The 24763-nt window shown below is 38.3% G+C and overlaps 1 protein-coding gene across 1 annotated transcript; it reads left to right on the top strand.

Annotated features, from left to right (window-relative positions):
• Window positions 1–1717: 1717 nt before the first annotated feature.
• LOC100368084 (uncharacterized) lies at window positions 1718–19159 on the top strand. Its single transcript, XM_085504869.1, has 13 exons — window positions 1718–1841; window positions 2079–3232; window positions 4259–4536; window positions 6573–6728; window positions 9339–9433; window positions 10330–10575; window positions 11536–11680; window positions 11909–12045; window positions 12700–12947; window positions 13760–13946; window positions 15525–15793; window positions 16399–16475; window positions 16750–19159. The coding sequence occupies exons 1-13, from the start codon at window positions 1808–1810 to the stop codon at window positions 17996–17998; spliced, it is 4275 nt and encodes a 1424-aa protein (XP_085360995.1). The 5' UTR covers window positions 1718–1807; the 3' UTR covers window positions 17999–19159.
• The last annotated feature ends 5604 nt before the right edge of the window (window positions 19160–24763 follow it).

Raw genomic sequence — 24763 nt, 5'->3', positions numbered from 1 at the left:
AAAATGTATACCGTTTAAAAGTATACTGAATGACCAGTGTTATTACGGCTCAGGGGTATGACTTCCTCTCACATTTTGGCATTTGGTGGCGCACTTTCGGCGAGAGTCGGAAATCCTGAAACAGTCGACCGTTTCAGGATAGGTGGGCGTGGCTACAACACGAGAAATATCCCAAATTTACTTGGATACGAGTAATCATTTTCAGCAAAAAAATCAATAACTGCCCATTTCAGTGGGATACAGATCTAAAATGGGAAACGTGAGGGTGGGCATTGCACAAGAGATGTGACTAACTTATCCGATGACCTTATATGGTCATGTGACCTCATTGAATATGGATAATTGTAATATCTCTAGCACTGTTACAGATAGGAACATGCATCCAATGCAATATTCAATACTTGGGACGGAGATGTAATTAACATATCGGATGACCATATATGATCATGTGAACTCATTAAATATGCATGAATATCTCAATAATTGTTACAGATAGATACATGCAACCTGTGCAATATTGAAGCTATGGGACAACAGATGTGACTAACTTAACCGATGACCATATATGGTCATGTGACATCATTAAATATGCATAAATGTAATATTTCAAGCACTATTGCACATATGAACACGCAACCAATGCAATATTGAAATTATACGACAAGAAATGTAACTAACATATCAGATGACCCAATATGGTCATTGTACCTTATTAAATATGCATAAATGTAATATATCATGCACTTTCACTGATAGGGAATGCAACCTGTGCACTATTGAAGCTATGGGACAAGTCATGTGATTATCTTATTAGGTGTCCATACAAGTCATCTGACCTCATTAAATATGCACAACTGTAATACCTCATGCACTTTCACTGATAGGGACATGCAACCTGTGCACTATTGAAGCTATGGGACAAGACATGTGACTAACTTATCAGGTGACTTTGCATGATTAAGTGACCTCATTAAATATGCATAAATGTAATATCTCAAACACTGTTAAAGATAGAGACACGCAACCAGTGCAATATGGAAGCTATGGGACAAGAGATGTGACTAACATATCAGATGATCATATATAGTCATGTGACCCTCATTAATATACGTAACGGTAATATCTACAGCACTACTGCAGAGAGGGACATGCAACCAGTGCAATATTATAGCCAATAGACAAGAATTGCGACAAACATATCAGATGATCATACATAAACATGTGACCTAAGTAAATATGCATAACTTTATTATCTCAAGCACTGTTACAGGAAAGATCATGTAACCAGTGCAATATTGAAGCTATTGCACAAGACTTGTGACTATCATGCTAAATGATATCATGTCATATATGGTAATTCAACCTCATTAATATTCATAACGTTAATATTGGAGATGTTACAGTTACGGACATACAGCCAATGCACTTATGAATTGTGTCTGACCTGAGAAATCAGTTACATTTCTTTTTGCCATATATATGGTCATATGACCTCATTAATATGCTTATCTGATAGGATACAGATAGGAAGAGCAATCAATGAGCACAGGGTGTAATGATATCATTTGCGAAAGGTTAAATGTTATCTCATTGGCCAGTAGAAACATGTCGTTAGTTTGTTTTTTCATTAGCATGCAATGATGAATTGTGGTTATTTCCGTTATGAGTGTGTTTCTTGCCTGGAAATTCCCGGCACGTGACCATGTCAATTGACGAACTTCGGTATATAATACATCCCCACACACACTCGACAAGCAGTGACACAGTGGCTATATGGCGAGGCTCCGTCTGTTTTAGTACGGCCGACATGTTTTCCAAACAGAGACTGATGTTTATTTTCAGTGAGTACTTTCTGAAGTTTTTGTCTATTTATTATTTTGATTTGCACCGGCAGTTGTCAATGACATTTGCATAGTATCGGTGGACGTAAAATAGTAGCGTATGACAATGTAAATAAAGAAAAACAAATGATCAGTGCGACTTTTTTATTTTATCAATTATGACAGAGACAATTATCAGCAGAGACGATAGTCCCCTATATGTGTCATTAACACAGTCCCGATTTTGTTGTATTGCAGCTTTCACTTCCTTATTTTGGGAGGATTGTTCGGCCATTTCTATGACTGGTGTTAACAGCCAGGAACCGTCAAGAACTACGGAAGGAAACGCTCACAAGCTTGGTCGTAAAAGCAAATTTGGCATGCAGAAGACAAATTTTGTGAAGGTGGACGGCAATGCTGGAAATGAGTTGAGTTCAGTGGTGGTGCCACCAGACAATGGGGAAATTGCGAACGTGCTGATCGGAGAGAAAGGCGGCCATAGTGAACATATTACTCTGCTTGCCATGGGGGTCAGAGAGAAACGTCAGTTACAAGAAAGGGCTGAGGTGGTAACTTCGAAAGCAGAAACGACCAACATACATCCACCAAAGTCGTCAAACAAAGCATTTAACCCAAGAAACAACGCCACATTGACAAATGCACAGGCGATCGTGAGCCCCCCAAAAATATTATCGTTTGAGCAGTATGGCGACGATTTGAATTCCGAATCTGCTGCAACAGAGCCGACCTCGGAGGAACTGCAGGATTCAATTTCCATCGATCTGGCGTCGTCATGGCGCGGAAGTAATATTCCACCAATAACAGTTGGTTGGGTTAGGGACTCACTGTCAATATCTTCGTTGAACCCCGTGCCGGGTCACTTTTCTAAGGGTAAAGATGACGACAATGCCTCAGTCAGACGTAAGATTAGTGTAGTTGAATTGATGGAGGGTGGCGTGGACTTAGATGCGCTTTATGAACGAGTGAAAGATGCACCAGACACAGTGATTGATGAAAATGAAGGGACCTTCATATTTCGAGAAAACCAAACCATGTTTGAAATCTATGACATTAAGCAAAATTTCCGATATACCACGGTGCAGACTACAGCCAGTAATTTACAAGGCATTAACGCTGGTATGGATGTAGTCTCGACTGAGACAACTAGCGGGACTACATTATTTGCTAGACCCTCGAGAGGTGACACACAGTCTGTCAATGACACCGCGCATGCGTTATCCAGCAACAAAAACAAGATAATTCTTTACAAACCTATGACGTCACAGGGGTTACTGGGCAGTCTTTCATCCCCCATTAGTTCCACTAACTACAGGGCACGTGATCCCACCTGTCCGCACGTAGCTCAGGGCGAAACAAACAACTTCGTGATCAACGACGGTTTCTATCGCAAGGTAGTGTGTAATTTTAGTTTCAGTTTCATGACTTCCACATAATACATCATGATTGAAGGCAGCATAAGCCAAAACAAAGTTTGCTTAATCCCAGGGGAAATTGAAAAATAGTTCGGTTGCGAGAAAACGCGGAACCGGAACCGAGACTGCATAACTGGGCAATTAATATTAAAGTCAATTTAAATATATGTTTATAGTTTACTGTATGTTGATCTATTTATTGATTTGGATATAAGTTAGTAGATTTCTTGCATAATTATAACAATTGTGTTAACAGACTTGTAAATGCACCCACAAATATTAGTTTAACTTCAATATGGCACACGGAATTAGTCATGTTCAATAAATATACTGATTCCTCTCTTACTGAAATATCACTTCGGACTATGCTTTCCGATAATCTGAGGTGAAAGTAGAAAATATCATAGGTAAATATTTTGCATCAAAATTAGATTTAAATAGTATACCTTCAGTCCGATTCGCTAAATGCATTCATGACTCCCGTGTTTCCTTGTTTAATAAGTTTTTCATAATAGTTTTGTACTTTTTTCGTAATTAACAAAACGTGCATTTTCAGCCTACCTCCGTTATGATAGTTTATCTTGCAATTTCACCATGACTGTTCCAACATTTGAATAAGTTTCCTGATTAATTCATTGGTATATATACTAATTTAGGCTCTACAAGTGCGTTTATAAAAGTGACTTGAATTATACATGACTTATAGCGGGCGCAAGATATTTACATACACTGGAGTCCCTTTATACAGTATAAAGGGACTCTAACTCCCGCATCTAGTAGGATATTAAAGGGCGGCAGTCGTCGCGCCGCGTCCTGTTTGATATGGGACTCATAGCGACGTATACAACGCGTGTAAAATACATTGTTTATTTACATGAAATTCGAACACGCGCTGCACGACGACCATCGCGCTTTAATATTACATTGCGCTTACATTGGACGCACTTTACGTGCAAGAATTGAAACACAGTATTTAAAATCATATGTTGCATGTTGTTTACGCAGGTGTCATCTGATCGTATTGAAGTGTTGGCCACTTCTGCTTTCTTGAGCGACGACAGTGCTTTGTACGACCCATGCAAAGATTTATATCTACAAGCTGTCAGCCTAACGGTCAAAGGTCACGTAAAATGGAACGGACGTAATGTTTACATTACCGCTGTCAATCTTACAGTTGTTGGCGACACAGCTATTATTGATGCATCTTATCAATCGCGTGGGCTGCCAAATTACGATATCGTAGCCGATGACGGAGTTTTGCCTGGGGATCCGGGACGTGATGGGTATGTTTTTATGTTTTAGGGTTTCCATTTTAAATCTTAGGTGAGGGGCAGAAGGAAATGGCAAATTTTGTATTCGCATAGTGTTTGTAATATCATCTTTTCACAGTTATCTCACTTTACACAGACGTCTAGCACATATATATATATATACTTCTCTCCACTCTCGAAATTTTCCCCAAATTACCAACGCCCCTCAGTTTTTAAATGGAAACTCCTTTGTTGTTTTATTTTTTTCCGCGCTTGTACAAACACGCTTGTACTTATGTAAAGAGGAAGTTGTCAAAGGCCATAGTCACATGTTGTACATGTCTGTCTGTTATTAATGGAAACTCCTTTGTTTGTTTTATTTTTCCCGAGATTTAGCGAGTGAAATTTAGCTTATTACCAGATATCTTTAAAAACCTGGGGTACACAGATTGGGCTGAAGCATGCCAGCCAGTCGGGCTGTCCCTTGGGCCACCAATACAATATCTCTGAATATTCTATAAATATTTAATATGATACATCTCCAATAACCATTCAGATAATATTACCACAACATTGTCTATTGCCAATATCCTAAAACGTTTGGATATTCATCAAAATCTGAAATAAACTTTAGTACATGACAAAACTAAATGAAGGATTCAAGTTGACACATTTCAGAATTCGCGACACAGTCTGATACAAATTAGTCAAATCATGATTAATTGATAGTAACGTCACAAAAAAACACTCGCAATTTATATTAGTTTAGCACCATCGGTCGATTTCCGTGCGAGAATATGGAAAGGGTGGGGGGTGATTTCTAGCTCGTGGAATTCTTTCGCTGGTTTCCCTGGCTTCCGGCGTTCTGATGAGATATCGAACTTTTACGTGGCGAAATCAATCATACTAGATTGGAACGTTTTTTACACCAGAGCGCGCACGTTTCTAAGGTAATGGCGGAGCTAGAAACTTGTCAATTCAAACACCTTTCCAGTAATAAAAGAATATAATATAATAAATAAAATAATAATATTAAGTCCCCAGTCGTACGTATGGTTACTTAGTAACCAACGTTGCGTGTATCTCAAGTGTGTCAATGTGAAAACAAACACAAAAAAGACAGGCATGTTTCAATTCCTAGTGAGCATGCGTCAGGTGGCCATAGCGTGTCATTGTTTACAAACAAGCGTCTACCCATGAGCCTGTGCGTTGTTAGCGTTTGTTGTTATCATCGCTTGGGACTCAATTCAGGTGACGACCCTCCCGCTCTAAGGGCTATATGAAACTGTCTTTGCATTCAAAAAAATATTGGCAATTTACCGTCGGATAAAATTATGCAAATTAGCTGATTGATATGTGTGATATCAGTGTGATGATATTCAAAATTATAAAAATATCATGACGTAATTTGTTTCAATGTGCCAGCATGTTACCATCGCTAGAGGCCGATGATCAACAACATGCAACAGAGGTTGCTGTTACAATGCATCTATATATGAACATTACCAGCACAGTCAGCTGGCGCACACGTAATAATAAAATAAATACGATATTTACTACATTTACTACACGAAGAACCTAGAACACTTTCCTGGGGTATCTGAAAAACGCGTTTCACAACTTGTCTCTTATTTAGTTTTATGCGTCATTCAAGATGGCGGCCCCCATGTAGTAAATATCGTATTTATTTTATTATCACGTGTGCGCCAGCTGACTGTGATTACCAGCATGTTGAGTACAACAATTCGGACAATTGTCTTCTTTCTCGTTCATCTTCAACGACAACTGTCGTATATCCTGTGACATTTGACCAATCAGAACGCACTATTTCAAAAAATACGGCATATACAATCGACAATACCAATGCCTACGACTAAAAAGCAAAACAAAACTTTGCGTCAAAATTTACGATAATATACTGAAATTCAAAAAAAAAATATATTGGCAAGTGACAGCCCAGCTTGCGCCGCGGGAAACACTGACTGGTTTTATGTGATTGGTGGTATACTTCAAACCGATGGGTATCTCCAGGTGTTTTATTTATTTTATTTTAATTTATTTACTTTCAGTCAACCAGGTGGTCGGGGTCAACAAGGCGGTGAAATCCAGATACATGTCGGGTTTCTGTTTGGGGGTCAGTTAGTAGTCAAAGCCGCGGGCGGTAAAGGCGGCGATGGGCAAGATGGCGGCAACGGTCGTGAAGGGTCAGCAGGGTTACCAAATAGGTGAGTATTGATTATCCAAAGTGAGAATAAAATAAATTAAAGCCACAAAGAACGTCAGTAGGGCCGAAGCTGTTAGACATCTAGACCATAATTAATGAGGCCACCTGATTGCCATTGAGGTAGTTTAAATGATCGTATCATGTGGCCAAAATAAAGTTGGTTCCATGTATTTACCTGGTTTGGTTATCGAGTTATTGATTTCAGAATATATAATGAACCATGTGCTTATGCATATTAATGAGGGTACATGATCATATACGACCATTTCTTATATTGTGTACATGTTTTGTTTGATGCCTTCATTAGGGCTCCTGGTTGCATGTCCCGTTCTGCAACACTGTTTCAGATATGACTTCTATGCATATTAATGACTTCACTTAACCATATATGGTCATCTGTTATTTTAGTCAAATCTCTTGTTTAACGTCATCATAATAACGCAGGTTTTACCTTCCTAACTACAACAGTGCTTGCGATTTAGCAGTTATGCATATTAAAGGGGAAGTCAAGCCAAACAACACAATGACCCCCCAAGAAAAAGCTCCACAAATGTAGGAGAATGCAATTTACAGTTTTTTTTTATATCACTTTTCATTCTCTAGATAATCATCAGTATTATGTAGTCAGCCATCTTGATTCTCAAGCAAAGGGTCATGGGTATGACATCACAGAGTCTGTTGTAAGAAATTGAGAAAATGATTTCATCTATAACATGGGAAATACTGATGCGAATTAGTTCAAATTTTCGTTATGCATATAATTCTTGTATATGATTATAGTAATGTGAATTGGAATGTTACAAATACACATGAAGTGAAAATATTGCAAAAAATTTAAAAAAAAATCGTTATTTTCGTTGTGAAATATAGAATGACACTTTTTTGTCCACTTTTTATGATCAACAAGTAATATATCACCTATATAACCTACATCGGTAAATTGTATGCAATATAAGGAAATTTGAGCATTTGGTAGAAAAACATAAAAATTAATATTTTCAGTTCTGTTTCTATGACAACTATTTTATAAGCATGTTTGGCACCAGTACATGTATGCTACCCTGTTCTAAACTTTCGGCCAATTTAAAGTTCAACTTTTGAAGTTATAGATGAAATCATTTTCTCAATTTCTGACAACAGGCTCTATGATGTCATATTTTACCCACAATCCTTTGCTGAAGAATCAAGATGGCAGTCTACATAAATTGATGAAAAATTGAATATCTAGCGAATGTGAACTGAAGTGATATAAACAAAACTGTAAATTGCATGTTCTTACATTTGCCGAGCTCTTCCATCGAGGAGTATTATGTTGTTAGCCTTGACTTTCACTTTAATGAGGTTAGAAACCCCCACCCCCACCCCATGGGCGCCTAGCAACTTGACCTAGCCATATGCCATTCGAGTGAAAGATTAGAATGAAAGAGTGGAATGCACATACAAAATTATAGCCAAATCGCAACAATACAACACGTTTTCACAAAATCCAAGATAGCGTCCAAAACCACGTGACAGATCAAAATTATATTAGTTTTCTCATACGAAGCTATGACCATACATGTTATATACAAAATAACCAGTAAATCAGTAGAAGCATCTTTGAGAAACAAATTCCCAAACTTTTGGTCAATTTTGCCAAAAATCCAAGATGGAACCCAAACCACGTGACTGATCTGAAATCGTTTTTAACCTTCTGAATGTGTTCCACATAGTGATGTAATGTAGAAAATTAGAAGATAATCACATATTTGAGGCATAAGTAAAAAACTACTTCCTGTTTAGAAGAAAACTAAAATGGTGGCCAAACCATGTGACCAATCATAAAAAAAAATGTCAAACTCAATTTGCGTCATATATAGATGAGAAAATATATTGGAAAGAATTTTGCCTAGTGATTCTGAAATCACTGACCGATAACGTTTTTATTGCTGACATCTTACATATGAGTTGACCTATATGCCATAAAACAATCAGACTGCCTCGAACCTCAGAAAGTAGTCAAATAGCCACTTCCGGTTTAATTTCATTCCAATGTGGCTGCTGAACCAATTGACCAATCACAATTCTGAAAGTCTTATGCACCAGTTCACATTAGGGACTATCAGTATGGAGAATTCTGACCATTCCGTTCAGAAATTTTCTCGAACGAATTGACGAAAAATTTTACGGAAGAAAGATAGAAGAAGAAGTTGAAGAACGAAGAAACAACTGACGATAATAATAGGGGCCTAGCCATTCGGGCTTGGGCATCTAATTAAAAAAATATTCATACTGACGCAAAGTTAAAGCTGCAACATGGACGAGTACATGTCATTTTTATTTTTGAAGTCTGATACAATAGTTTGATGAATACATTAGTCTTTGATTTACCATGACATGAAAAAGCTCTTATTGTAGTACATATCTGAGTATTCGTTCAATGAAACAATTAAATTTAGTAATACGCATGCGCATTGGTTGTTTTTGGTACGTATAATAACAATCACTGCACATGCGTATTAGTGGTTTTTATTTTCCATCTAACAAACACATTTTGTAGTGTGTTGAATGAATAAAATGTTAAATAACAATTTATGTATTTCGGCAAACTTTCTCTCTTCTCTGACACCAGAGACTCCGGTGCATGCTGTAGCGGAAGGTCAACTAGAGGTCATGAGGGCGGCAAAGGAGGGGATGGTGGGAAACCGGGGAAAGCTGGAGACGGTGGTAAGTAATTCTTAGTTGGATGTGAGGCCAAGTTTAAATTTAAACACATATACGTTATACCAGAGATACATTACTTGGGGTTTGCAACGCGCATAGTACTGTATGGTGACATCATGCCAAGATCCCATTCAAGTCTCATCTCATAGATAGCGAGACTGATGCTACGACTTTCTGACATGACATAGGCGGTTTATAATAAAACAATAAAATATGCACTACCACGTTCATAGTGAAAAAATGTAATACATCGAAAATGTACAGAAAATGAAGTTATCGTAATGGGTCATATCGTGAGCAGCTATTTTGATCCACTTGGACATCCCAGTATCCTAGTTACCTCGGGCATGCGCATTCGCATTTTTCTGAGTTGGAACGCTTATGCGAGAGCGAGATTGAAACGGGATCTTGGTATCATGTCACCATAGTTGCAAATCCCAAGTAATGTACCTCTGGTTATACCCAGCTTCATGTCACTATAGGTCGCGCCCTCTTGCGACGAACTGCTTATGTGACGTCGGTACGTTTTTATGATGGGAATTGGGTTGCTGAGGTAAAACGAGTAACTTACGGAAGATAGAATAATAAAAGTATTTTATTATGGGTTTTGGGGCTAAAACGTTTCCACTTTAAAACTTTAGGGGAAATAACTTTATGTGTAGGGTTCATAATGGTCCTTAACAATGTTTTACACGCCTATCATTAAGTTTCGATCAAATCGTTTTTCGTCAATTCATAATTAAATACATAGCACGAAATCGGAAATATTTGATTATGAATAATATAACAATGTTTTTTTGCCGTATTCGTGATAATAAACTTCCTACAATAAATTCAATCATTGGCGCCATTGTATTTTTAAAATGACTGACACGATTAAATTCTATTTCATCCGTAAGGTCGTGGCGGCGACATTCAAGTACTGTTTCTGAACGAAACCTGGAAAGACTTGCGGTTGTTAAAAACGTCCATTACACCCTTGCTTAATGTGAGCGGCGGGGAGTCTGGAGCTCCGGGAAGTCCAGGTAAGCCAGGTCATGGAGGACCCGGCGGAATGGGAAGCCAGACCCGTTGTCGAACACATGGTTGGTGGTTCAGGAAGAAAAAAATGTGCGAAGGTCCAAATGACGACAGCGGCCCACGGGGTAAGTAATATATCGTACTTAGAGCACAGCAGTCGTTAAAACGGGGGAGTCGTCGCCCGCGCATGCGATAGGTGGCCATAGCGTGTCATTGATTAAAAGCAAGCGTTTTTACAGTGTGATGTTATCGTCGTTTGGAACCAGCGCGGGCGCAGGTATCAATCATGGCATAAACAGATAAAACATATTAAAACGGGAGGGACGTCACCTGCGCACGCGTGGGAATTGAGTCCCAAACGACGATAACAACACACGCTAAAAACGCAAAGTATTGTAATTTTAAATTTGCTAATTATAAATTTGTACTACCGATATAATTTTTTTCAAAACAGGTTAAAAAATCTTAGTTGATTCAGACAAAAATCGTCCTATAACTGTCTTATAATTCCCCAGTAATTCGACAAAACAATGAGTATACCTATCATGTAATCACATACATACCTTAAAGTCAAATTGTGAGTAAAACCACAGTCCTTCCGTTTGTGTAACTTTGTCCCAAAAAAAAATCGTTCACAAATTTTGCTGTTCGAAATCTGACGCATCGTGTCTTCAATTTAAGTTGTGTGTCTTCACTACAACATATCCCGTCATGCATTGCTGTTTGAAATCTGTTTCGGGAGCGTACTAAATACAATGCAGTACATTGAATGTCGACTTTATAGTAATATAGTGCATTTTCGATCTTCGTACAGGGATTTGATGCGCGTGATTTGATGACACCCTAAGATGCTGAAAAATCAAACCGCAACCAAAGCCGAGTAACTGCTCGGTGATGTTCGGTTGTATATTCGCGGGGCAGATATCTTACGAATCTTGTAGCAGCTGTATATATTACAGCACTCAAAGGTTTCAAACAATATTTTGCCGACATTATAACTTTAATTACTGTGTCAAATAACTAAATATTGTAAACTACTCCAGTTTCTTAATATATTCTCGTTCACACTGATCATTGCTTAATAGGACAGACTGGCAAAACTGCACCGCCGCTTAAACCCGCGAAGAAAGGACCAGACGGCTTTGCAACGTGTCGAGCAATTCAAATGAACGAATTCTCAAAATATGTATCCAAGGAGCTCGTGCAAATAGCTTTCCGTGAGGGAAATAGGTACGTAGATTACGTGTGTATTGTTTTCACTGGCAACACATCATAAAATGGGCAGTACACATGGCTACATATAAATGGTATTGAAGGCGATTCTACTAGTTATTAAAACGCCGCTGGCTAAATCTTTTCATTCCCAAATTCCTAAATCTTTTCATGTTTGTTAAGTTTTGTAAATTCTCTCTAAAGAGCTCTCCATCACTGTCTTACTCTTTTTAATCATGATTGTAGATATTACAAGAACGGCGAGTTTGAGTCGGCCAGAGACGTATACATATGGGTCTACTTGACATCCAGAGAATCCAACGACACGGAGAATCAGCTGTGTGCAAGTCAGTCCGTAGTTTACCTTCGACAAATGGCACACGGTAAGTATAGTATTTCATTTGCTAGCACTGTTTCCCTGATTTATATATATATATATATATATATATATATAACCATGGTACCATGGTACTTGGAACTGTTGACGCGATGACGGTAATGTAATACTATTGGGGGCAGTAGATCGTGGCCTGCGTGGCGTTCATTTGCTTCTAGGGTAAAGGATGTGAGTGTGACCTTTAGAGGTCATGCATAATACTATGAGGTTATTGAAAAGTATGCACGAAGACAGTACAACGGGAATATCGACCGACGCGCAAGGGGGGGGGGGTCGATGCGGCCGCGTAGATTTCAAAATTGTTATTGGGGTGCATGCCCCGGACCCCCTAATAAATCGCTCCTTGGGCGCGAGGTTGGTGAGTAGATCTCGCCCCTCCATGTAAAATGTTGTGCCGCCGCCTCTGTGATTGAACGAACTTCTTTGTATGTGATCCGGTCAAACCCCGGGGCGGCATTAGAGGACGCTTACGTGCGTAATCGTTTCATATTTGGAATTCGCATTTCCTAATATGGTAGGATGAAAATACTCCGTAAAATACCGCAAAATTACGGCACGCTGTAACTTATGGCGTTACGGTGACAGATGTATAATAATACTGATTATTAACAGCGTTTACTTGTTGTTCATTTCACTGCAGGTTTGGATTATTGGGCTCATGGACCCAACAATGTGCCTACAAACTCATACAACAATATCTACAGTTATCTGACGTCAGATATCATACCCTACGCCAAAAACGTGGAAGCTGATTACGATTTGTACTTCGACAAATCCGCTGAAATTACACGAAAACTGAATATTATTAAAGAAGGTGCCGCTCACAATCGTTTCAACATGGAGGTGTTGAATGAAGCCAAAGAAGATAAAGCAAACGAACTCACTGAGGTAAATGGCGATGTTATCGGGAATTCGTCGTAATTGAAATGAACTTAACATTTGGACTCTTTAGATTATTTGCCGGTTTCCACTACGTTTATACGCTTCACATGTTCGTCTGAGTACCGCCCGGGTGGGGGTGGTCACCAGTAGAAGCGTATTAACGGGTATGCGAGGCACACCAATGGGTCTATTAATTATGTTTGAAATGGGAAAAGGGCCCTTTTTGGAATTTTCCAGGGTCAAGGGGCCCGAATCAAAGCAGTGTTGATATACTAGTAATGCATGTAATGTGCAATATGCGGCAATGGTAGGTTCCTGGTGCTGAAAAACATGTTTAAGTCACTTTAAGGGATAGGTTTTTCTTGTAAAATTATTTTATGGGGTGGGTTTTCATGAAAAAAATGGTGCCTCAAATACCCGTATAAAATAATACAAGTGGGACCCCGGCTTCAGTGCTTGCGGGAACGAGTGATGAGTGACGCAGATATATCCCGTTTCACGTGCGATTCACCGGGAACACCATTCATAAATTAAGAGAATTTGGCTAATATGTCCTATGCAGAATAAACAATTCTTATAAATCGTGCCCTCTAGTGACAAAACGATTTCGTGACGACAAAATGACGTCCATGGGTGAAGGCAGCCACTACATATAAACCGATATCAATGATGTGGTTGGCCCACGTGTCACCCATTCACGTAATAGAAACTCTTTGTCACCAGAGAGGTGAATTAGTGTAATGAATGAAAAAAAATCCATATATTTAATTAATATGCATGAACATATAGAATGAACAGTTTCCTCATTTGCATCACAGGTCAAAGTCGAATTAGATGAAATTATTCACAATCAACTTGAAGCGCGTGTGATGGCCGAGGGGATATCGTCGAATTGTAAGAACGCTGTAGATCGATATCTGTTCGACAAAAGTGTTAAAATGCTCTTCAAAGATATCCTGAATATCATCAGCTCTGCTATCAATATATTCTCCTCGGTGGTCGATGGTAGGTAACCAGTTGTCCATTTCTCATCAAAAGTAGTTTTCCCGCTACTGTCCCAATACATTCGTGGAGAGAAGGATGAACAAATACGAAAATGTGCAATCAGACGGTGGTTAGTTTGAATTACTCCTCTTTTTGAAGCTTGTATTTTAAAGCCAGTGGAGGAAGGGGCGAACTCAATAGCCAGTGTCTAAAAGAGATAATTTTTATTTTGTATTTTAAGTTTTGGAATACATCATGAAAACAACGCACTGTCAGATGCGGAGCCTGGCCACAATCATAAATGTCGGCTTGCCAACCGAACAAATTAGATTAAATAGATTAAAAATAAACTTGGGCCTAGAATCGACCCTTGCGGAACCCCGCAGATTATAGGTTGGGACAATGATGAAAATGTTTTCAATACACACAAATTGTTAGCGATTACAAAGTCAGTTTTTGAATATCTAGTATCTCCGAAAATGCTGTCATGATTGGAAATATGATTTTATTGTTCATATTGCGCTGTTAGTGATTTTGTCATATCAAAATATTACACCCCCTCATTTGCTCAATGCAGTATTTCCACATATAGATTATTACTCATGATTGAATTTGATCTATGTTTATCCAAGTATAGTACTGTTTCTAGACTGGCGCAGTCGGGCGATTAATTTGTTTTTGTAGTTTAAATAAAATGAAAAAAATCGCGAAATGGAGGTGTTAGCGCGAAATCACCCCCGACTCACTGGTTTCTTCTGCATGGCCCTCTATCGACAGTGCAGGAACCTGTCGATTTTTCAACGGGTAATTATGGTAATGGTGTTCTAATTGACAATCATCTAATCCAATCACAACGTCTCTTCAACTGACCTCTGACCGAGAAGACGTTGGCTGATTGTGACAGCCGACTTTTTTTGAATTCTACGACTAGTATGAGTTACTTTTTTTTCACACATTGTGATGAATTAGAAACGACGACTACGACAAACTCGAATTTCAACGTGCCGCCATGTTGGGTCTGCAGTGTGACCTTTACCAAGTTGACCTCACTATGCACTTATTTCCGCGCCCACCTCATTATAATATGTGCATCCGGAATATTTAATAGCAATGAATTTCCTGCAGAATAAACCAGTCGGGGTGATTTCGCAGTTGCAGGGGATTTCGCGCTAACACCTCCAATTCGCGTTTTTTTTTATTTTATTTAAATTACAAAAACAAATTAATCGCCCGACTGCACCGGTCTATATTGTTCCCTGCTTTGAGTGACATGCAAAAAACTACAAGAGTTCAATAAATTCAACATAATTATACAAGGATAAAATATGGAATTTACATTTCTTACGCAAAGGATACCCCATGTAACAACATTAAAGATAAATACTGTACAAATATGGATATCTATAAAACGAATAAACAGTATGTAAAAGTCGGAAAAAGTGTGACAGGATTAAATTTTGTCTCCTGTAAAGATTATGAATTGATGTGGTTCTAACAGTAATTCATTTAAATCAAATACGACTATACCTGTTGCTAATGATTTGGACTGTCTTGATTTGAAACTATATTTAAAGTATTGATGTGTATTGTCTTTTGTAGGCGCAACTTCTCTTGCTGGTGCTTTTGGGGACTTTGTTGGCGCACTGGAAGCCATGAATGAACTATCGGGGAAAGATTTCATCGGCAAAATCAGTGGAATTGAAACTATTATAAAAAACATATCAGAGATATTTGACAGAACAAAACAATCAATCGACTCTACTATTGATAATATCGAAAAACAATACAATAAAATAAAAGACGCACTAGAGTCTGTAGAAGAGAGGAATTCAGCAAAGATTGTAGTCGATGGTAAAGAACTGGAAAAGGTAAGGATTTATGGGGTCTATCTTCAAGTAAGAGGTTATTGCATGATGTAATAAGATCACTCTAACTGTGTGAATATGTTACAGTGAGGCGACAGAGCATGTATTCCATTTTGTGTTTTGCAGTGTGAGTAAAGATAAGTCATACACAAATCAGTAGTAGTAATACTAACCTGTCTCACGACGATCTTAACCCATTTTCCATTCCTTGTTGGTGGGTGAAAAATCCAACACATGATATCATAGTGGTGAACACTTCAGTGATGAACCGCGTGTAGGCTAAGCCTTGCTTATGTGACAATGCTTACTAAATATAAGTAAAGTAGAGAAGTATATAGACTTTTCTTTTTGGTTTGTATTCAACAGACACTTCACCATTAGAATCGGTGTATATAGTAGGTTCATCAGGTGATGATAAAAAACTAGAAGCAGCCGTGTGTTTTTACCCTATTTGACTACGAAATAATATGCCCATGTTCTATGGATATTTATTTGTGAATATTAATTTATGGGCGAACAATATATATGAGGAAATATGAATAGATCAATATGTAATTCAAATGACCTGAGACAAAAGTAATAAACGTGGGTGTTTGTAATATATTCAGTTATTAGATGAGTACCTGTTCCTACCAGAGTGTACTGATGCAAAAAGTAAACTTCGTAACTACATAAGTATATCACAGTAAGTATAGCCGTTAACTGTAAAAAATTGTGAATCGTACTATTTGAGTTAAATGTATGGTCTTCTGAATCTCTAGTTATTTTCTGCTTATCTTGTTGGCAATCGAATATTCCAAAACAATCAGAATATTCATGTCGTCTTGAAACAATCTTAATATTTTTCTGTTTTTGAAAGAATGAAAATGCATCAATCTTAAATTCTGGCAGTGTTTTCGGTTATTTTTTGTGACGAATGAATATCATCTCTCTCAGTAATAAGCTTTTTCTGTTTATAGGTCTGTAAACGACAAGATTCTTCATCACGATTCCATCGTTCTTCGTATAGCCGCACTAGAAGCTCAGATTGTGGTTCTAGAATCAGAGGAAACACACTTGAGAAGCCAGGAAAGCAAAGAGTTTGACCCAAATACTTTATCCTACGCCATCGCTGTAAGTCGTGTGTATATAGATCTGAAAGACTCCATTGTGAACCAGATGAAGCGATTACAAGAAGCCTACAATTACCAATTCCTAGACAACCGCGTCTTTCGTTATGATGATTCCCGAATAGCAATGATAGAAGCATGGGTAGCAAATAATCGAATGCACATGATGGATAGGATTGAGATGATGGGAAGTGAAATGCAGACATTTAACCTGAACTCCCCTCCAATGACCAATAGCCTGATCCTAAAGCGTGAAGATAACCCTAAAGGTTTCCATGAGCTTGACCAGACTGGTTTGCTAATGTTCAGTATTACGGGTGAGGAAGACCAACTGGCCCCTCTCACGAATGTACAGATTCTGGATGTGCGTGTTTGGGTGCCGGGTGTCAAAATCGATAAGAACAGCCTAATAGTTTGGTTAAAACGATATGGTACCTCTACTGTATATGATCAGGATGGTGATCGCTGGACTTTTACGCACGCGCCACGAACAATGCTTTTCAGCTATAACATTGACGAACTTGCTGCATACTCACACAGTAGTGTTTCATCCAATCATCTTAGCTACTACATTGAAAACACAGAATTCAACTTGGGGAAGTCTGATGCTTTTTCATCCCTTAGTCCCATTGGACCATGGGCTATAAGCATCTCATCAAAATATAACCCAGGTGTTGATACTAGAGGAGTAGAAGAAATATACCTCCAGCTGGCATACACGTTTCTTCCTTGTTCTCCTCCAGTATGCCATCCACAGTCACTGCCATACAATTATAGCGATGCTGATATTCAACTTGATCCTCATGCTCCTGATCTGCCAGAGTTTGATGAAAATGAAGACATTCCCTCTGGATCTGATGGAATTGGCAACGTGTCTATAGTGGTTGTGACGTTGGCTGCATTTGTAGGAGTCGCAGTGGTCACTTTATTCGTAGCTGTACTCGTGCGTGGATATCGTAAAAAACGGCAAGTTTATGACAACATATCAATGACATGGGATTATTCCAACAATGAAAGAGCCCCATTAACCGCTGTACAGGCTGAAAGACCGGACCCATGGGATGACGATGAACTTGACAAATCTAAAAGGAGGATATAGTTAATTTGTAATGAAAACAACTCTTACCCATGAGCAGCAGTTGAATCGAGATTTAATTTGCTAAAATATAATGTTTGTCTCATCATGAGTTTGAATAGCTACTGCTGGGGAATTGCTGGCGTATGAATACAATATGCACATTGCGAAATGAACATGCAATTACTGTATTATCAAATCACAACTCCTATTTTTATTCAGAATTTGGATTAGATGTTTCATATACCTGCTGTATATTTTTTTTAAAGAAATTAACCTAACTTGTGAACCCTCAACCCCAATTAACAAAATACAATAGGGAGATCGGGTAATTAATTTGATTGTGTTATGCCATGCGTAAATCTTCCAAAAATAGTATAATACTAATATATATTTGTCTATATTTGTATATTTTGTGATTACATTTTTGGATGAGATAATTTTTCTATTATTAATCATTATTCCAGTACCTGCATACTATTATAACGTAAAATTATGTATTAACTTTGTAGTCTGGGTGAAAGTAATTTGGTTCGTAGCTCCATTTGTTTTATATAGCAAAAATCAATCTATTCACAAAGTGTGAACAATTTCCTAACACTTTCATGAAACTGTATCAACCTTAAAATTGCGCCATCAAATTACTATTACAATATTATGTGCGGTTAATACGAAAAAAGTCTTTAGAGTTATATTATGCTTTTACCTTTAAACCTTTAAATTGTTTGACATTTAAACAATGATTGTAACAGCCGAGAAACGCCAATCAAAAAATTTTGGCTGAATAGAATTTTTTGTATAATTTCAGTGTTGCTATTTAAGTTTTATGTTATGTAGATACAAACTGTTATGTTATGGCATGTTGCAATGTTAAACTAGTCTATCAATATCAGAATAATAAGAAAATAATGTATATATCAAATAGTTGTAAAAATCATGTACAAAATAGTTTAAACGAATAAACAATTTTGTAATTTATGTAAGAGTGGAAAAAAATTCTAGTATTCTTTGTTTTTAAGAGCAGCATGGGAATACGAAAGAAAGTGATGACGCGTACTATTTTTTTCTGTAAGAAATATATTAAGTAGAGTTACATATGTATTACCAAAGATTTCTAGGCAATGTGTAATATGTGAAATAATTAAGGTGTTGTATAAAAGAATAAAGATGTGCGTAGGTACAAAATGACGTAGTTCTGAAATCAATCCGATTTTTGGTGCAATATATCAATGTGGATTTTCCATGACGTATTCTGGTCAATAAAGACGCCAAGGTAATTGACGGCACATACGCCCTCTATCGGTGACCCGTTAATATCCAGGCTGCCCTCAGTAGTGACCGACAGTTGTGGTGTTATCATGTTTTCAGTATGTTTGTTAGCACTGCACCATTCATTCACGAACCGTTTGCAAGTCATTATCAATTTCTGAAAGATTTATTTTATTGTTTTGAATAAATTTAAATAGGTAAGTATCATCCGCAAAGAGTCGAAAATGGAAAAAATTTGTAGAATTGGCTATATTGTCATGAATTAGTTTTCGCGTATCTGTTGACCGACTTTGTTAGCTGATTACTAGTGAATGGCTGTGTTGTATCTGTCATCATTTAGGCTCATGCGAGGTCCTGGACGGAACTTGACTGAGTGATTTGGAACTAATTACGATATAACCGTCACCATCCGGACTACTATTTCTGACAGTTTGGTATTTGCAGTTATTAATATAGCGGACGATTAATCAAAAGATATGACGTGTTCAGTACTTAGTTTGATTGGCTATGTGCAAATTGAATGTGTGAAGGTTACGCCTTATGTCTTTAAACTTCTTTGTAATTGGTTAAGTTTTGATACGTAATAAACGGTCTAAGTCCTTGGTCCAAGAGAGAGCTTCACGAGGCGAGAGAGTCTTGTCAGTCCTGGGCAGAGTCTCCGACGAGTCAGTCCTGGGCAGAGTCTCCGACGAGTCAGTCCTGGGCAGAGTCTCCGACGAGTCAGTCCTGGGCAGAGTCTCCGACGAGTCAGTCCTGGGCAGAGTCTCCGACGAGTCAGTCCTGGGCAGAGTCTCCGACGAGTCAGTCCTGGGCAGAGTCTCCGACGAGTCAGTCCGGGGCAGAGTCTCCGACGAGTCAGTCCGGGGCAGAGTCTCCGACGAGTCAGTCCTGGGCAGAGTCTCCGACGAGTCAGTCCGGGGCAGAGTCTCCGACGAGGCAGTTTGCCTTGAGGCGTTCTCGATGTGGCTAAAGACTAGCTATTGAAACGTATTCCGTTGTGTGCGTCTATTTGACTGTAATGCTTAAGGGACTTTCCCGGTCTGGTACCTCAAGCAGACGTGTATAGAGACGAATTGCCCCCATGACAATATTATTAATATATGGATTCAAAATAAGATTAGAAATAAAATCGACCCTTGCGGAACACCGCAGATTATAGAGGTCGGGCAATGATGAAATGTTTTCAATATATACATATTGTTAGCGATTACAAAGGTAGTTTTTGAACCAAAGTAAAAGAAGACTTCTAATACCTAATTCTAACAGTGTTCTAGTTTACAGCACAGATTTTCAGAGTTAAGTGTCGAATACCTTTTTGAGATCGATAAAAATACTAAAGTTTATATGACCCAAGGTCCAGTTTGTCAGCTATGTCCGACACCAAACCCGTCAAAGCAAGTTTTGTACTGTGTTTTTTTTTCTCCGGAAGCCAAGCTGGTACAGGTTACAGGAAATAAAAACGGCAATTTACATTTTTACAGGAAAAAAATGAAAGTTTCATTTAAAGTAATAAATAGGTTCTTACACTTTACAGATAAGCAAATTCCTAATTATATTTTACATTTTTATAATATATTTGATAATTTGTGTTTAAGAATCAAAATTGGAAATTGCGTACAAATTACGACATTTAATTTGGAAAACGATGTTATACGCTTAAAAAACAAGGTCTTTGTACAAATTACGGTCGGTTGATTACATTTTAAACCTTGCCCATGTCTACGTTTTTTATTTATTTAAATTACTAGTACATTATTACGAAAATTAAAACAATTGATTACATCTTACGAAAACACCCCTTGCCGACCCTCTTAAAAGCAGGCGCTGACTGGTGTGAACATCAAATAACAGAACAAAATCACAAACTACAAGTAAAAAAGAATTAAAAATAAATATAGGCAAAACTTTCTGGGTCAAACGAAAACTTGAGTAGTAAATTACTTCTTCCTCACGATTTCACATTATATGCCACATATGGGGAAATACCTCAGTTATGACGTCATCTTAAGGATTCCCCCGTCCGATTTGCGTACGCGTCTAGAAGCGGGTCTAAAAAGGGTATCAACTCGCTAAACTGGTACGATCGTAAAAAATCATGCTCACGACTGCGATAAAATTAATATCATGATGATTTTTTTCTGTGTTTATACAGATTTGGCAAAATTGCTTGCGTGAAGTCTTGTCGTGTATTCGCGTATAGACTTCACATTGAAAGCAATCTAAAATCGAATATTCAGTGTGCTCGCGATTGGTAACTGTTCCAAAAGAACGTGAACATCGTTGGCGGTATCGTGGCTCGTTCGAGATCACATTTCCCAAATGTAAATTTGCATAAATATTTAGCAATATTTGACAATTATGCGCGTTTTTATATAATAGTAAACTTATTATGATAATTAAAACTGACCAAAACATGCGTTATATTGTGAAAGAAACACACTGAGTTATGTAACGTTCAAAAAATATTGTTGCACGAGGATCAATTTGCCGATCGCGACTTGTCCTCTCGCGTTTGACACGATACACAATTTCCGTTGTAGACGAACGTGGGGGTCGCACAATGATGCAACAGCCGGTAAGTAATGTTTGTAGCGAATAATAACATGCGTGATGCTGTAAGTTAGGGTGTTTTTTTTGTTTAGATGTAAAGTTTCCGAAACGTCAAAGACGAGAAATTTATACGACTGTACAACATCGCTTGCTTGTTGCGATTTGAAAGTAGTGTTCGACAAAAAATTATTACACTTACGTGATTGAACTTCGAAACAATATAGCTATTACATGCAAGAGAAAAAGAGAGATTGAAACACAAATCCGAGCAGATTTGACACCAAAAGTATCACATAAACACAAATTATCATCCAAGGCCGCTGCTTTTGTTCACGCGCGTCGCCAAGTTGCGTGCGTACGCGCTATGCCGAAGCTCCACGACGCGACCGCGACGTAAGATGTAGCCCATAGGGTAAGATTAATATCCTATTACAAAACATGATCGTTTTTATTGATAGCGTGGATCCACATAAAACGCACGGCATTGTGAAGGGAAGTGGTTGATATTTACATTGGGTAGTTTGAGTTCTGAATGCTTGAACCGCCACAATTCAAAATAATATGACAGAACTTCATGGCCTTGCGCATGCTCTGATCACAGTCCCTCCACAGGGGTGCTCTGATGTGTGGCAGTATTTTCACGTTCATAGTCGGCATCTTGGAAGGAAAAAAAAAACATAAAAATAAATGTATTTGTCTCTCGTTAAGGTGTAATGTCATAATTATTGCTTTTCATTTTCAGTGTTATGACATCGTGGACGAGTAAAAGTGGATGCCAGCTTCCCAGACTCCAAAACGGCAATGTCATTAACGAATGTCCGAAGAACGCCATAGAAGAGAGAAAACTCCGACTGCGCCTGTCGCAATTGGAGATACAGCGAACCAAGAGTTTTTCGAAAATCAGCGGGGAACAGCATTTTATGAAATTGTTGTCCCGGAAACTGAAGCAACCTCCAGTACGGGACAATAGTGACGTCAAACTAGACTACAGCACCGTTGTTCCTGGCTTTGTGTTCTCATCGAACGGAGACTACAAATGCAAGTCTTCGAAACAACTCAAGAATTCGTCTCCGGTTTTAAGACTAGCATCATCGGTAAGAATTGAACGCAGATTATCCAATGTCAGTGTAGAAACGCATAGAGCTCAGTCTGCTCCCGCTGTTTTAAAATTAAAAGAAATTACACCACATCACCTGCTCGCCATGGAAACGCTGGATAACAGTAAATGTGATGTGGATACGGATAATCAAGTTGATGTAGATCTAATGGAACATATGCGTACTTTATATTTGCATACGAAAAAATGTTCACAAAAAACGGAAGGTGTCAAGCCTACACAGCATTCGAAAACTACTCGACGATTATGCCCCGGACGAACGAAAATTACGCAGTATGTACCAGACACTAATGACGCAATTAAAGATATTGATCACGTACTTAAGTCGTATGAGATACACGAGCACCCGAACGACAGATTCGCATTTCAACCAGGCTCGTCTTCTTTCGGGGAAAGTCGGAAAGGCAATCCCCGAATGCAGAAATCGAGCATAGAATTGAGGAAAACGTTGAGGCGGTCGAGTAAAGCAAACTGTGTCGCCTGCGAAGCTAGATTGGTGGAAAAAGCGAAAGAGTTGCAAAAATACCGAGAAGATAGTGCGTGGACTACAGAAATCAACCACAACAAGCACGGGAGAGGGCGTACTAAGTCGGACCCTCAGTTGACAGTGGATTTGAAGGTCAAAACTCCGAGGAGAAGTCTTGGTGGGCACCCGACAGTGAAGCTGAGCGCCGATCACGGCAGTGGTGGATGGAGAAAGACCATGCATAGAACTGCTGTTGCTGCACATGCCATGCGCAAGGTGAGTCGTGTGTAGTTAATACAACACCGTCGTGTGGTGGCGCTTCGTATTCTACCGAACAATCTCACCGTTTGAATTGTCCGAAATCTACTTGTAAATAAAAACTAACCAACATTTATTCAAATATTATTATGTTATGTTGTAATAGTACAGTGATGCAGGTATGAACAAAATGGCAATAACCATACTAATTTTTGGTAAAGCTTGGTTAAAAATTCTTACAGTAATTGCATGCAAACGTGATACACAGTGGTATTTGCATATTGTGTATCTCGTATGTCAAATCCATACACCGGATGACTAAAAAATCATTTGCGGATTTCTGGTGATGTAATATGCTGTTTGGTTACGTCATCAACTTTAAGGGATGTGAAGTTATAGAATATCATTGGAACTGATATGATATAGAATTAATTATTGTCAATTTCATCACTAATTCGGAAAAGGGTTTATACCTTAGTTGTAAGAGCTACATTTCAATCTGAATCACGAAAGCGAAATTGTCTGTATTATTTCTCACCACTTATGCATTATCCAGGTATGTTCCCCAGCTTAATTTATATTAAATTAGTTTTAGCTTACCACTTTGACGCTTGGGAAACAATTTGATTTATATAAATAAAAAAAAAAACATTTGTGGCACTGACAAATAAAAACAAAAATCGCACAAATGTCTATTGGTCACCACTGCAAAGAAAATAAACAAATAACTGATAACTGAGTGTCTTGTTTCGACGACATTTTGTCTTCGGTGCCACTACGTTTGTAAGTAATTGAACACACTCGTGCCATCTTGCAATAAGTAAATTTCACGGCACTCAACTATTCACACTTTACTGAAGTGTTAGGATTAATCCTGTAATTTTTCTATTTCTAGGAGTTTGAATCGAAGCGTCAGAGATTAAAAATTGAAGAGTTCTTCAGCCAGCTCGAAGGAAAACCTGTGAGAAAAACTAAAACTACTGATTCGTTTAATCAGCCAGCTGAAGTCGCCATCACCAACGCTTCTCGTCGCAGTCCTGAAGACACGTGTGAATGCAGATATTTACGAATGCCAGTAAAACGTGTCGATGTGATTTGAGTTCGTAAAATTAATTTTACTTGTCGCAGA

The sequence above is a fragment of the Saccoglossus kowalevskii genome, chromosome 11, assembly GCF_978046115.1.
Source record: "Saccoglossus kowalevskii chromosome 11, keSacKowa6.1, whole genome shotgun sequence".
In the NCBI taxonomy this organism is placed as follows: Eukaryota; Metazoa; Hemichordata; class Enteropneusta; family Harrimaniidae; genus Saccoglossus; species Saccoglossus kowalevskii.
This window is presented reverse-complemented; position numbering and strand designations above follow the sequence as displayed.

Coding starts and splice junctions, on each gene's coding strand:
- LOC100368084 (XM_085504869.1), top strand. CDS start 1,808: ATGTTTTCCAAACAGAGACTGATGTTTATTTTCA. Junction 10,576..11,535: donor TGACGACAGCGGCCCACGGG/GTAAGTAATATA, acceptor ATTGCTTAATAG/GACAGACTGGCAAAACTGCA. Junction 11,681..11,908: donor GCTTTCCGTGAGGGAAATAG/GTACGTAGATTA, acceptor TCATGATTGTAG/ATATTACAAGAACGGCGAGT.